Source organism: Mustela putorius, unplaced genomic scaffold (genome assembly GCF_011764305.1).
Source record: "Mustela putorius furo isolate JIRA1106 unplaced genomic scaffold, ASM1176430v1.1 tig00000228_pilon_pilon_pilon, whole genome shotgun sequence".
NCBI classification, from domain to species: domain Eukaryota; kingdom Metazoa; phylum Chordata; class Mammalia; order Carnivora; family Mustelidae; genus Mustela; species Mustela putorius.
The window spans coordinates 39,885,132-39,898,694 of NW_025421322.1; the positions used below are offsets into that span (position 1 = coordinate 39,885,132).

Below are 13,563 nucleotides of genomic sequence, written 5' to 3' on the forward strand. Positions count from 1 at the left end.
CCCCGCCCAAACCTCCCCTGGACTCAGGCATGGACGAGCTCCCGCTCTCACCCTCTGGGTCTCCCTGCCCTCCTGGTCCTGAGGGTGCCACTGCCCCAGCTCCTCCTCTCGCCCTGGACCTAGCGAGGGGAGGAGGAGCAGGTGTCACTGACCCAGATTCCTCAGGCCTGGGCTCAGGGAGGTGGGGGGGGTGGCTCCATGACCCAGATATTCCAAGTTTTGGAAGCTCAGTCAAGAGGCAGCACATGGTCTCCCAGTGCAAGAGGGGAGAGTGACCTGCCTGGGTTGCAGAGACGGGGACGGGGTCCCTAGAGCAGGAAGCACTCCGGTCAGACATGGGAAGAACTTCCAGATGTTGGGGTACAAGAGGAGGCCTCCTAGAGGTTTTGCTGGAAGAAGGACTGAGAATCCCCTGGCCTTTCCCGGGTCGGAGGGGGAGCCTAAGACGCCAGCGACGGGGCTGGGGTCAGGCACTGCCTATCTACCTGTCTGGTTGCAGGTCAGCCCCTGGCTGACGTCTGCATGGCACGGGAGGCTTAGCTAGCCCTGGGCGCCCCGCATGGCCTGAGTTCTTTTCCTGGTGTGTGTGGGGGTGGGGGGAAAGGGCAGGGGAGCCCCTGGGCATGTCACCTCTCTGTGCGCCGCGTCCCGGCTTATCCTTGAGGATCCCTCGGATGTGTCCCCCGCAACCCAGGAGTTCGGAGGTTGTGTGCCTGGAACGGCTCCCGACAGATAAGGCGGGGCGCTTGTCCGCGGGCCCCGCCGCTCGCGCTGTGTGGCCCTGGGCGAGGGTAGCTCCTCTCTGAGCCTCAGCGGCTCTGTCTGCACGGGGCAGCTGAGGGCTGTCATCGCGCTTCAGGGACAAGTCGCACGGGGAAACCCTTATCACCCAGGAGTGGGAGGGAGCAAGGCGAGGGTCCCCGTCCCAGCCTCCCTGACACAGGCCGCAAGGGCTCTCCGCGTCAGGGAGAGGTAGGGCCCGAGGGGGGCCGCAAGGCAGTCCCACAGGGTCCCACGAGCCCCTGAGCCCCCCTGCAGAGTGAGCACCTCAGCCTGCCTCCTGGACAGCTGGCCTGGCCCAGGGCGGGGCCCTTCTCGTGTCCTCTGTGACCTGAGGCTGCGGGAGGCCAAAGCAGGCAGCAGCCCCCCCCCCCAGGAGACCGATAAACTAATTAGCGCCCTCCTCAGTAGCCCGGGCTGGCGCTCTCCCAGGAGGTGGCCTGCAGCTCAGCCTGGCGCCCTGCAGGCCCGGCAGCCCGGCTGCAGACCAGCCCAGCCGGCCTCACCCCCCCGCCTCGGGGTGCCGTTCCCTCCTGGGCTCCCAGGCTGGAGAGCTGGTTTCCGGATGCCCCCGCCCCTCTCTGTGCTCGGAGGAGGGGAGCAGAGGCGGTGTTCACACCCGAACACTGAGAAGCACAGCGGGGACTGGAACCAGGACTGGCCAGCCCCAGACGCCTGCTCACAAGGACAGCTCTAGGGCTGATGTCCCGGACGAGCACGGAGTTGGAGAGCGGGTGGCGGCCTGGCCACAGACAGGGGTGGTCTGTGGGGCTCTCTTGGAGTGGCGTTGTTGGCTATCTCCTGGCCTGCGCCGTGGTGGCTGGCTCAGCATCTGGCCAGCAGCTTGGGCACGTGGGGACGGTCACATGTGCAGCTCCAGGCATGAGGACAGGGAGCTTCTGGCGGGAAGGGGCACACAGGGGCTATGGCAGGGGCCAGCGTTGGCCAGGGCTTAGCGCCCCATGCCCGTGTCCCACGTGGGGCCCTCATACTCAGCGAGGCCCTGATAGGCCTCTGGCCAACGGTGTGGGGAGCACTAGGCTGGACCTGGGGTCTCCCGGGGAGCTCCAGGATGCTCCAGGACCCTGCACTCTTGGGCTCCTTCCATTGTCCTGCTCCTGGTTTGCAGCTGATGGTCTCTCCGTCTCTGGAGGCAGGACATGGAGGTCTCTTGTCTTTGGGTGCGGCTGCCCCCCGCTGTGACTAATGGCTGCTTCCGCACTTATCTCGTGGAAGGGCCCCGACATGGATGAGCTTTGAGCTCCCCAATCCTGGGCCCTTTGAGCTCAGGCCACAGTGCTCTCTTCTCCCTGAACTCTAGACAGAGCGGGCCAGCTGGAGCTCCGGGGTGTGGTGGGGGTACTTTCCAGGGCCTGAGCCCCGGGGCTCCCGCAGAGCCTACGACTGACTCCTGGGCCATGAAAGTCTGCCTGGCCGCCACCGTGAACTCGGCTAGCCCGCTTGGGCCCCAGGGGCTAGCCCCCAGTTTTTCTTCTCCGCAGAATGGGGTCAGGTCCTTCCCTGAGAGAAGAGAATCAAGAGAGCAAGGCCACGTCCAGGCTTCGGGCCCGGCCCAGCATACATCCCTGCCCCCCGGGGCCCGGAGCTCAGAGCAGGGATTGTGTAACATCTCCTGGGCACCAGCACCAGCCCGGGCTCTCCGATCCCTGCAGCCAGTGACCCTCCTCGTTCCCGGAGGTGCTCCCGCGTCCACACAGGCACCGTGCTGGGGGCCTGGCGGTGTGTGCCCGCTGCACCCTCCCCGTTCTGCAGCTCAGGAAACAGGAGCTAGCAGCGAGGGTAGGAACTTCCCCAGGTGGCACCCTGAGGAGGTAGCCAAGGCTGGTGGATTGCAAACCCAGGTTTTGAGCAGAGGCGGCACTCCCAGGGTGTGTGTGTGTGTGTGTGTGTGTGTACACACCTGCCGGGTCAGGGCCCCCATGGGGAGAGCACTGGTTAGGGAGCAGGGCTGGGGAAGGCAGTCCAGCTGGCGATGGCTCTCTGCGGCTCCCTTGTGCTTGGGCTCTGAGGCCTGACACCACCCACTCGATTCTAGGGCAGGTCCTGGGAAGACCCCCGCTGCAGAAACCTGGAACTTTCCCGGAAGTCCTGAGAGGAGGCATGGGGTCTGAGCTATCTGCGGGAGAGCGCAGGCCTTTTGTGGCCCTGGGTTCGCAAGACCCCTCCAGGCTGTGGATCCCCAGGCAGGGTTTCCTGCTTGAGACATGCGGGAGTCCCCTCCCCCGGTCCCTAGTCGGCAGGCCCAGCGGCTCTCGCAACCCCCACCCCACCCCGCAGGCCAGGGGCTCCAGCAGGCAGGGCCAGCCCAGGGCCAGCTGTGGTGGCTGGACACTCCTAAGTTCCTGGGCAGGCCGGCGGGCCTTGCAGGGATGGGGACTGGATCTACAGCGGCGACCGGGTTCGCCGGCGGCCCCGGTGTGGAAATGGAAAGGCGCAATCCCGGCCTCCAGACCGCGGGGAAGGCTGTTGTGTCCCCGGCCTGGGGCGGCGGACGCCAGGGGCGACCAGCCCGCGGAGGGGGAGGCGGGGGCGGTCCCAAGGTCACCCCGCTGCGCCGGGCTCCGGGTTCCGGGCGGAGGCGGCCCCCCGCACCCCTCCCGGCGCGCCCCCGCCGCGCCCGCCGCCCCCGGCTCCGCTGGGCTCGGCTCCGCTGGGCTCGGGCTCGGGCTCCGGCTCCCGCTCGGGCTCCGGCGCTGGCGAGGGGGGGGTGTGCGGCGGGCGGGGCGCTCGGCGGGCGCGGGGCCAGGGCTCGGCGGCCCGCGCTCCCGAGACTCGCTCTCCCGTGGCTCGGCGGCGGCCATGGGGCGCGGGGCTCCGGGGGCCGGCGGCGGGGCGGGCGCGCGGCTGCGGGCGCAGGTGCGGGCGCGGGCCGGCGGGGACAGGGGGCCGGGCCGCCGGCCGCCCGCCGCTCACGCCGCCCCTGTCCCCCCCCAACCCCACCCCGTGTGTCCCGCCCCCCAGGCCCTCCTCCCCCGCCCCCCCGCAGCTCGGGCCCTGGTCGTGGCGCGGCTGCCGCACGGTGCCCCTCGACGCCCTCCGGACGCGCTGCCTCTGTGACCGGCTCTCCACCTTCGCCATCTTAGCCCAGCTCAGCGCCGACGCGGTGAGACCCCGGCCGGGACGCGCGGGGGGCGCGGGGTGGGGGCGGGGAGGGGGCCGCGGGGCGGGCGCTTCCGGCGCGGGAGGGGCCGGACCCATCCCCGCCCGGGTCCGTGCGCCCGGTCGGTGTCGTGGCCCACTGGCCAGCCGGCCTCTGGAGAGGGTGGGTGGGAGCCGGGTGGGTGGCAGCGGGGAGTTGGGGACCGCCCGGGAGAGGCTGGGCAGCCCCCCCTCTCCCCCAGGGGCCGATGGGTGAGTGTCCCCCACTCTCCTTGGAGGCATGGACCTTGGACGGAACCCATCCTCACGGGAGCCGGGCAGGCTGGGCCCAGGCTTTTGAGGACTGGGGGAGGGCTTGGCCTGGCGGAGTCCGTGTACCCCTTCACTTGGCAGTGCGCCCCTCAGCTGGGCTGTGGGGCCCTGGCCTACCAAGCAGAGGAAGGGGAAGGAGCTGCCACCTTGGCTGGGAGACCTTCCCCGCCCTCCCCAAGTGGACCCTGGTCTTTGGAGGCAGCCACATCCCCAGGTCAGGGTCCCTGGGTGGCTGAGTGTGCTGGGTCTGGCCCAGGTCCACGGCTCCGCTGGGGAAGGCCCCATCATCTCAGGGGCCTCCTTTTTGTTCCTGTGATACTTGTGGGGGCTGCTGGTTTCTATGGCAACGGCATCTGGGGCCAGCTCCCAGGCTGGGGCCCTGGGTGCTGGGCTTGGCCCCCTGGGGCTGAGGGGTTGTCTGTTGCAGGGCTGAGCGCCATTCATGGGTCCCAGGAAAACCCCCCCCCCCCCGCCCTACTCACTGAGTCCCCCGAGGAGGGAAAGGGGCTGGGGTCTTCACTCACTAAGACCCCGGGTCTAAGGCCCGTGTGGAAGGATCGTTGAGCAGCAGATGTGGAGGACAGAGTGGGGTGGGGGACTAGGCTGTCCTGGTGTTTGGGGCAGCTGGCCCTCATCCAGTGGGGGCGGCACAGCTCTCCCTTCAGGGGATCCTGGGTTCAATGTGAAAGATGGCTCCGGGCCTTTCTGAGAACGTTCTGCCCACCACCCTTTGTCCAGTGGGACACGGGTAGGGAGAGCAGTGTTCCCCATGGGGTCAGAGCCCAACGGGACCCTGGAGGTCATCACTACTAAAACCTTCCGTCGGCAGGCAGGTAAACTGAGCCCTGGGGAGGGCAACTTGCTCAAGGTCTTGGGGCAAGTTGCTGGATGGGGGTCTGTGCTCTTGGTCCTGACTTTGGGGTACTCTCCCCCATTCTCCTGTCCCTGTGACAGGGCTGTTGGTGTTGTCGGTTCTGGGGAGGGCTCTGAAAGCTGCAACCAGGGGCATCCCAGGGACTGCCTGGAAGAGGTGGCTTTCTGCTTAGGTGGTCATCAGTGGTACAGCAGCAGACTTCTGCATAGGGGAGCAACCAATGGGACTTGTGACTTCCTGAGTCCCTGCGGGTCCAGACCCTGCAGGACGGGGTCCCCAGGTGGCCGCCCATCCTTCGGAGCATGGAGAGGAAGGACCGGGGGCAGGGGAGCCTTCCGGAATGGGATGTGTGCCCAGGGTTGGTGTGGCGGAGTGTCACCGCACAGGCTGGTCCCTCATACACACAGACTCCAGCCTCGTGCCCTGTCACTCTGAGCCTCCCCCTCTGACCCCTGCCGTCAGACGGAAGTGACAGCCCTGAGAGTCGGGCCAGCTGAGGGGGGTGGGGGGAGGGCCCTGCCGGCCCAGGGTTTGTGGTGTGGACCGCGTGCCAGTCAGTGCCTTCCGCAGAAGGTGGCGTCCCACCAGGGGCTGAGCTCTGGGTCAGCTGGGCCATGGAGGCCGGGTCTGGTGAGGGTCAGGTGGCCAATGCTGGTGAAAGCTGGTGGAACCAGGAGCAGAAGGCTTGGGGCCCAGGGCCTTGCCCCCAGCCTGGCCTGCACCCGGGCCGCTGGGGCCAGGCATATTGGAGGTCGATGCATCAGGCCGGGCAGGTCTCGGTCTGGGAGGGGTTGGAGGTTTTGTTTGGTATGGGGGTCGGCAGCCACAGCTGGGGGGGTTCTAGTGTCAGCATCTGTGAAGGTGGGACCCCAGCCCGGTATCCCAGAAGGGGAGCTGAGGCTGAAGGCACAGCCGCTCACAGGGGCTGGAGTCACCCAGGGGCTTTGGGGCTGAGGGCAATGTGCCTGGCCACTGGGAGCCTAGGTGTCTCCAGCAGTAACTGGCACAGTGGTCATCTCTCCCCGACACTGGGGCCCCCCACGGGCATGCGCATGAGCTCAGAGCCAGAGCACCAGAAGGACCAGGGCTCCGCCGCCCACCTGGTGCCGGCCTGCCAGTGAAGCCTGCGGGCACCTCCCTCTCTTCCTGGCCGGCTCTGGCTCCGGGGCTGACCCCAGAGACCCTGAGTGGAAGGGCCCAAGCACAAGGGTGAGATCCCCGTCATGCCGCCTGTGAGGGGCTGGGGCCTGTGCCAGACCCCAGTCCTGCCCAGGGGGAGCACGGGGTCTGCGTCCAGACAGACGGGGTCTGCAGCAGCCCAGGCCAAAGGGACAGCTTCCTTCCCTCCCCCGGGTGGTTTGGGAAGGGAACACCAGGAGGAGGTGTCTCGTGGGGCCTTGAGGGGCAAACAGGAGTTGGCCGGCTGAGCTGAATGGAGAAGAGCAGTGGTCGTGCCAGGGAAGGTGAGGAAGGCAAAAGTCCGTGGGGGACAAGGTGGGGCTCGGAGGGCGGGGCAGGGGAGCAAGGCTAGTGCTGGGGAGTGCTGAAGCTACACCCCAAGGGCCGTGGGGAGCTGCGTGGTGGGGGGGTGACAGGGTGGCGGTGCGATTGTGGTCTCGGAGGGTTCCCAGCAGGAGTGGGGACAGAGCAACCCAGCCGGCAGGTGGGGTGGTGGCAGAGGTGGGCCGGGCCTGGGGCAAGACAGGGCGCCACTCCCTCTTCCCTGGCTGGGGTGGGATGGGCATGGGGACTGGGGTCTGAGCAAGTGGAGGCGTCGGGAATCCTGGGGCCCGGAGTGGCCATGGGGACCAGGAGTCCAGGGGTGGAGAGGGGGTGCGGGGCTCCCACCCCAGGAGCCAGGGAGGAACGAGCTTCCAGACAGAGGCATGGACCCAGGCAACCCCCCACCGCCACTGCCACCCGAGCTCTGTGTGGAGCCAGACCGTCAGAGTCCAGCTGTGCCACTGGCCGCTGGGTGGGCGAGTAGTGGCTCTGAGTCACATCTGTGAGGGGGCGATGCTGTCTGGCTCCGAGCTGCGGTGCGGCCTGGACAGCGGAGGGATCCACAGCCCGGCGCACAGCCTGGCAAGGAGGAGCACTGGAAAGCCAGCTGCTGCCATGATGTGCTCGGAAGTGTGTCCCCCGCCTCCCCGGGGTCAGGGCTCAGCGTGGGACCAGGGGCCAGGACTGTTCTGTGCGGGAGCTGTGAGCCACGGGTGGTGTTGGAGCAGTAACAGGACAGCAAGGACCGTGCTCAAGGAGGGAGGTCTGTGTTTCGGACGTGTTGGCTGCGTAGAGGGTGCAAGAGGAGGTGGACAGTGCGGAGTTGATGGGGTAGAAACCAACGGGGACCTTAAAGACAAAAAAGAACTCCTGGGTGCGTGGGGGCCCTGATCCCCAGGGAGTCTCCAGATGGGGTGATGGGGCAGAGAGACGAGGGGCTGGTTCAGACGGAACCAGGTCAGTGAGGGCCCCTGGGAGGTGGTGACCTCTACGCTGAAGGCAGAGACAGCCATGTGAAGGTCAGAGGAAGAGCACCAAGCAACAAGAGGAGCATGTGCAAAGGCCCTGGGGTGGCACCAAACTTGGCGAGGGAACCAGTCTCCGGTGGGAGGCCGGCTGGCTTCTGCTCTCTGTGTGTGGGTTGGGGCCAAGCTCCTGCCCAGAGATCTCTAGTCCAACCCTCCCAATGAGGGCTAGAGCTCCTTGGCGCCCTGCCCTCTAGTTCTCCCTCCTGCCTTCCCCACATCATCCAGAGCCCGCAGGCCGGGGCTGTCGGGAGTGACGGATGAGCCGGGTGGAGAGGAGAGAGCGGGCGGGCAGGTGGGCAAGCGGGCCGGCAGGTGGCTGCCAGGCTAATGAGAGCAGATGGAGGCAGATGGCCACAGAGGTCGGGGCCGGAGCCAGCCACAGAACGGGTGTGAGCCACTCACTTGGCCACCTGTGACTCGCGTGGCCAGCCGGGCTTTGAGGTTCCCTGGCGAGTGCAAGGGTGTGAGCCATGGCCCAGCTCCCCCGCTGCCCAGGGACCTCTGGCTCCCCGTGTGGAAACAGGTTCACCCTGGGCCGTGAATCCCGGGACCTCCGACTGCCTGGCTGACCTTGGCTGACTTTCTCCCTTTTCCCAGAGCCTGCCTTCCGTGTCTCCATTCATCTAGCCAGCCACGCGGCCTGTGTCCGAGCCGGGCCTGGCCCGAGGGGTTCAGGAACGTGAGGACGTGGGGCTGTGGGACCGGCAGTCCCCTCCAGCGGTTGGACCCGGGCTGGAACCCAGCAACACTCAGAAGGGCGGGGGGGGGGGGCGGGAGGGGGCGATTCCGGTGTGGGGAAGGGCAGCCCAGGCCACGGGGAGGGCAGAGCATGGTTTCGGCACCGTGCTGTCCGTGGGTGGGAACAGCAGTGCGAGGTGCCGTGGGCTCCGGCTCCGACTCTGGGGGCCCAAGGGAGATGGAAGGCGCCGCCATGGGACACGAATGCGGGGCCTTCTGAGGCCGGTGAGGCAGGAGAGCCTCCCTGGGCAGCCCGCCTGGGTCGGCGGGGTCAAAGAGCTGCCCTGAAGAGCGTCAGCCTACTCAGACCGGGAGCGGGGACAGAAGCGTCCCCTTTAGAGTGGGGGAGCTCCTAGGAAGCCCCACACCCGCAGCACACCTCCTCCTCTCTCGAGCGCAGAGCCTGCAGGCTGGGGACGGCCGCGGGGACCGGTGTCCGTCCCTCCGAGTGTCCTTGGCCCTCCTCCAAGCGACCCCTGTCCACTGTGCGGCGGCCCTCTGTGTGCGCTGGGTGGGTCAGGCAGTGACACGGGGCTGAGCTCGACCGACTGGGTGCTTGGGGCTACGTAGTGGGGAGCAGCCGGGCCCCCCAGCCCAAGGCCCCCCCGAGAGGTACCACGTGACAGCTGGGAAGGGTGTTCTGGGCAGAGGGACCGACAGCGGCCACAGCTCTGCCTCGGTGGGAAGGAGGAGGTGGCCGGTGCCGGGGTCAGGCCTGGCTCAGCAGGCTTTGGAGCATTTGGACAGCTAGGGAGGGGATGGTCGGGCGGGGGTAAAACCCTGAGCAAAGCAGGGTTGCCATCTCTAATGGTGTTTTACATGGTTCTCCGGCAGCGGCTGGAGAAGAGCCGTGGGGGCCGGGCTCAGGCAGGAGTGGGCGTGCAGTGCTGGGATCCGGCAGAGCAGGAGGGAGGGGGAGGGAGGAGCGGAGAGCAGGGGTGCTTGGTGGGGCTGTGGGGCAGCAGGTGCTGGGGGTTGGAACTGGCGTGGAGGCAGCAGAGGCTGGACGGATGCAGCTGGTGCCGAGGGGCCCTTCCAGGAAGCCCGGGGTCCTGCTCTCGGCTGGTGTTCCAGAAGCACGCGGCCGGGAGAGCTGTCCCTGTGGTAGGGCTGGCAGCCTCATGAGCCGACTGTGACGGGGGACGTGGTCCTTCTCTGGAATGGTGGGGGGTCCGTGAAGTGCAGACAGAGCCTTCAGCGCTAGGCTTGGCAGGCGGCTCTGATACCAGTGATGGGAGGTGCACAGACCCCGCCCAGGGGCCAGCCCAGAAGCACGGGCAGCGCAGGAGGGGGGTGCGTGGGGGTGCTGGGGTGGAGGGGGAGGCTCCCCAGCACCCCCCAGCCTCAGCCTGCACGGGCCGGGCCCCTCACTCTGCTCTGTCTCCGCCCCGGCACCCTCAGAGCATGGAGAAGGTGATTGTGCCGTCGGTGACGCTCATCGTGGGCTGCGGCGTGTCGTCCCTCACTCTGCTCCTGCTGATCATCATCTACGTGTCTGTGTGGAGGTGCTGCCTGGCGCATGGGCCCGGCGGGGGGGGTCGGGCACGGGGCGGCCGGGGTCAGGTCCTGTCCCCTCCCCCTCTGAGGACAGTCGTCGGGGGGGTGGGCTGGTCCGGAGCCCCCTTCCCAGTCAGCAGCGCCACCCCCCACCCCGTCCTCTCCTGCCCAGGCCATCAGGGATGGACCGCCCCACCGCCACCCTCCGCCCTCCGTCCCCCTCCCTCCCCGACGGCCCCCACCTGCTCTCCGAGTGTTGCCCCCTGGATGCCCAATGGCGGGGTGAGCGGGCACAGGCCCAGGGTGGGCTGGTTGCCCTTCTGCTGCTGTCTTCCACTGCCGCCCACGGGAGGAGCCACGCTTTCTCCTGCCCTTTGAAGGCACTGCCTGACCGGTACCAGCAAGTCCGCTCCCCAGCCTGGTGCCCTGCCCTGGGGCCTCAGAGCCCCCAGATTCCATGTCCTGTCATGTGGGTGTGCATGTCCACAGTCCTCTCGGAGCCTGGGTCATGGCTCAGGGCAAGAACCTCTGCTCACATCCCTGCCCCCCTCCCCCGGGCCGCAGGGCCTCATCGCAGGGCCCTGACCACCTCCCCAGGCAGGGCTGGGGCAAGGCAGCCATGCCCGGCCGACCCCAGCTCTGGGGGAGGGACGCACGTGAACAGGCCTGAACCCGGGCCCGTGACCAGGATGGGCTCAGGATGTGAAGGGTGTGCGAGGGCAGGTGTGGGCCTGGGGGCGGGTCTTGTCTCCCGCCCCCAGAGCCCTGGTGGAGCCCCACTGAGCAGAGGGTTAGGACAGGGCGTCTGAGTCAAGGTCATCTGCCCCCACAGCTGCACAGCCCAGAGCTGATGCCGCCCCCGAGGCCAGCGAGGAGAGATCGATGTGTGTGTGTCGATGGTGGGAGGCGGAGCAGGCGGCCTGTGTTCCCTGCCCCGCTTCCTGCCGGGGGGCAGAAGCCGACCCCTACTACTGGCCAAACCAGTAGGTGCCCCAACGGCACCCAGTGGTGGCCCTCCTCCCCAACCCCTCCTCAGAACACCTGCCCCAAACCCCCCACCGGCCCAGCCCCTCCCTGGAGGCCTCGGTTTCCAGACACCTCTGGGACCGGGGACCCGGGGCCTGACACAGCGTGTCCAACCCTCCCGGCTGCGGTTCTGAGGGGCTCGCCGGTGGTTTTCAAAGCGCCTCCTTCCTGAGTTCTGCTGGCCGAGTCACTGCCCCTGTGAGCTGTGGTCGGGAAGGTGGCCTGATGGTCCCCACGAGGAAATGGAGACCAACAGAGGGAAAGTGACCCACCCAAGGTCACATCTCGGCCCCTGAGGCCCAGCCCTGTCCCCTCTGCCCACCTGCATCTTGCCCCTCTGGTCTCAGCCGCAGCCCTGGCCGCAGGTGCTGTTCCCACCACGCATCTCACAGATCCAAAGACTGAGGCACAGAGGGGTTGAGCCCCTCGCCCAGGGTTCCACAGCCAGGATGAAGCTGGGCCGCGCATTGCCCAGGCTCTAGAGGCTGCCCTCGGAACCGCTCCGTCTTCCTCCCCCGAAGTCAGGATCACACAGGGTGGGAAGGGCTGGGGGCAGGGGGCCGGCAGGGGTGAAGCCAGGAGCAGGCCGAGAGCGAGACCCCGGAAACGAGCTGTGTCTAAGGGATGCAGAGACAGGGAGAGGATCTCACACAGAAGGGGGGAAACTGAGGATCAGCCACTCCCAGCAGGAATGGGCGGCTGGGCCCGGCAGCCTCCCGTGGCCCTCCCCGCGCAGGACCACGGGCTGGAGTTCAGTGCGCGGTAGAGGGTGCGGGGGTGGAGGTGATGGTGGCCTGGCCGGGGGGCCTGCAGGAAGGGGTGGCGTTCTAGTCTCGCCGTGGCCGCAGGACCCCAGTTCCTGGAGACGCGACCCCCCCCCCGCCGCTGGGGCACTGAGCCGCGCTCCCCCACAGGTACATCCGCTCGGAGCGGTCGGTCATCCTCATCAACTTCTGCTTGTCCATCATTTCCTCCAACGCCCTCATCCTCATCGGGCAGACCCAGACCCGCAATAAGGTGCGTGAGCTCGGCCCTTCCCCACACCCCCCAGGGAGCCCGGGCGGGATGGGGTGACAGGACCCCAGAATGCTCCCTGGGAAGCTGGTGCCGGCCCTTCAGTGGCCTCCTGTGAGGGGGACCTGACCTCGTGCCCCACCACGGACACCCGGCTCGGGCCGTCCCGGCCTCTCTGAGCTCCTCCGGTGGGGCGGGCCCAGGAAGGGCACCCGGGCCCCGGCCCGGCCTGAGCCGCCCGCCTGCCCCGCGCAGGTGGTGTGCACGCTGGTGGCCGCCTTCCTGCACTTCTTCTTCCTGTCGTCCTTCTGCTGGGTGCTCACCGAGGCCTGGCAGTCGTACATGGCCGTGACGGGCCGCCTCAGGAACCGTCTCATCCGGAAACGCTTCCTCTGCCTGGGCTGGGGTGAGTGTTGCCGGGGGGGGGGGGCTGCCCCCCGGCCTCCGCCCGCTGTCCCGGTGGGGGGGCTGCCCCCCGGCCTCCGCCCGCTGTTCCGGTGTGGGGGCTGCCCCCCGGCCTCCGCCCGCTGTCCCGGTGTGGGGGGTGCCCCCCGGCCTCCGCCCTCGTCCTCCTGGGGCCTCCACGGGGTTCCCAGGTAAGATGTGGCAGCAGGTTCTCTTTGAATTTCAGATACTGAGTTATTTTTTAAGGATATCCCGGGTGACGTTTGGGACATTTACAAGAAAAATGATTTCTTTTAATCTGAAATTCAAGTGCGATCAGGCGTCCTGCATTTCGTTCGCTGTCTGGCCGCCGTGCCTACAGCCCGTGGGCTCCCGCCCGCGTCCCCCTCCCGTCCCCCTCTCCTGCTCGGCACAACCGCGTTCAGGACGCCGAGGACCCAGTTTGCCCGCGCCCCGCCCCATCCCCAGGGCTGGAAGGAGGAGGCAGAGCGTGGACGCGGGCTTGGATGGCAGGAGGACCAACCCCCTTTCTTTCTGGTCCTTCGCAGGGCTCCCTGCACTGGTCGTGGCCATTTCTGTGGGATTCACCAAGGCCAAAGGGTACAGCACCATGAACTAGTGAGTCGGGGCAGGGTGGGGATGGGGTAGAGGCCGCTCGGCTCCCCCAGACCCTCCCACTGCCCTAGAAGGTGACAGCTGGCTGCTGCCCGTCTCGCAGAGGAGAGCCAAGCTGGGAGAGGCCGGGAGCCCCGGGGCTGGAGGCCGCCTCCCTCCCCAGCTCCTCCCTGGCAGCGGGCAGCAGGATGGGTGAAATGGAGGCTCGGGGCCGTCAGAGCCTCCACCCCCTCCTTTGGTGCCCGTGGCCGGGTCTGTCAGCCTCAGTTTTCCCTCTGCAGCCGTGCGACCTTCCCGCATGACTGTGGTGGCAAGGGAGCTGTGTGGCCCCGAGGAGGGCAAGGCCGGTGGTAAGGGGCCTGTTGCTCCAATGAAGTCAGCGAGGCCCCGAAGGGTCGGCTGGGCCAGGCAGGTCCGGGGCCTTGAATGCCAAACCAGGAAGCTTGGGGAGCCCCTAAAAGCAGTGTAGCGTCCCGGGGTAAGGGGAGCCAAGGCCTGCAGGGGGCTGCAGCCGCAGGCACGGGTAGGAAATGGGGAGCCAGAGGAAGGAGGCGTGGCCAGGGTGGGCCGTGCAGGCTTGGCTCGCTGTGGAGCCCCAGGGGGACAGGCCGTGGCTGGGCCCTGGAGCAGGGCCCCCTGGGGCAGCAGGGG

General features: G+C 68.0%; 1 protein-coding gene across 1 annotated transcript in view; it reads left to right on the forward strand.

Moving 5' to 3' along the window:
• ADGRB1 (adhesion G protein-coupled receptor B1) overlaps positions 1-13,563 on the forward strand; it is a 75,840-nt gene that overhangs the window by 44,976 nt on the left and 17,301 nt on the right. The window contains 5 exon segments of the mRNA XM_045078201.1: positions 3,763-3,904; positions 9,757-9,860; positions 11,793-11,895; positions 12,148-12,298; positions 12,846-12,915. Of these exon segments, the coding sequence (XP_044934136.1) occupies positions 3,763-3,904; positions 9,757-9,860; positions 11,793-11,895; positions 12,148-12,298; positions 12,846-12,915 (570 nt within the window).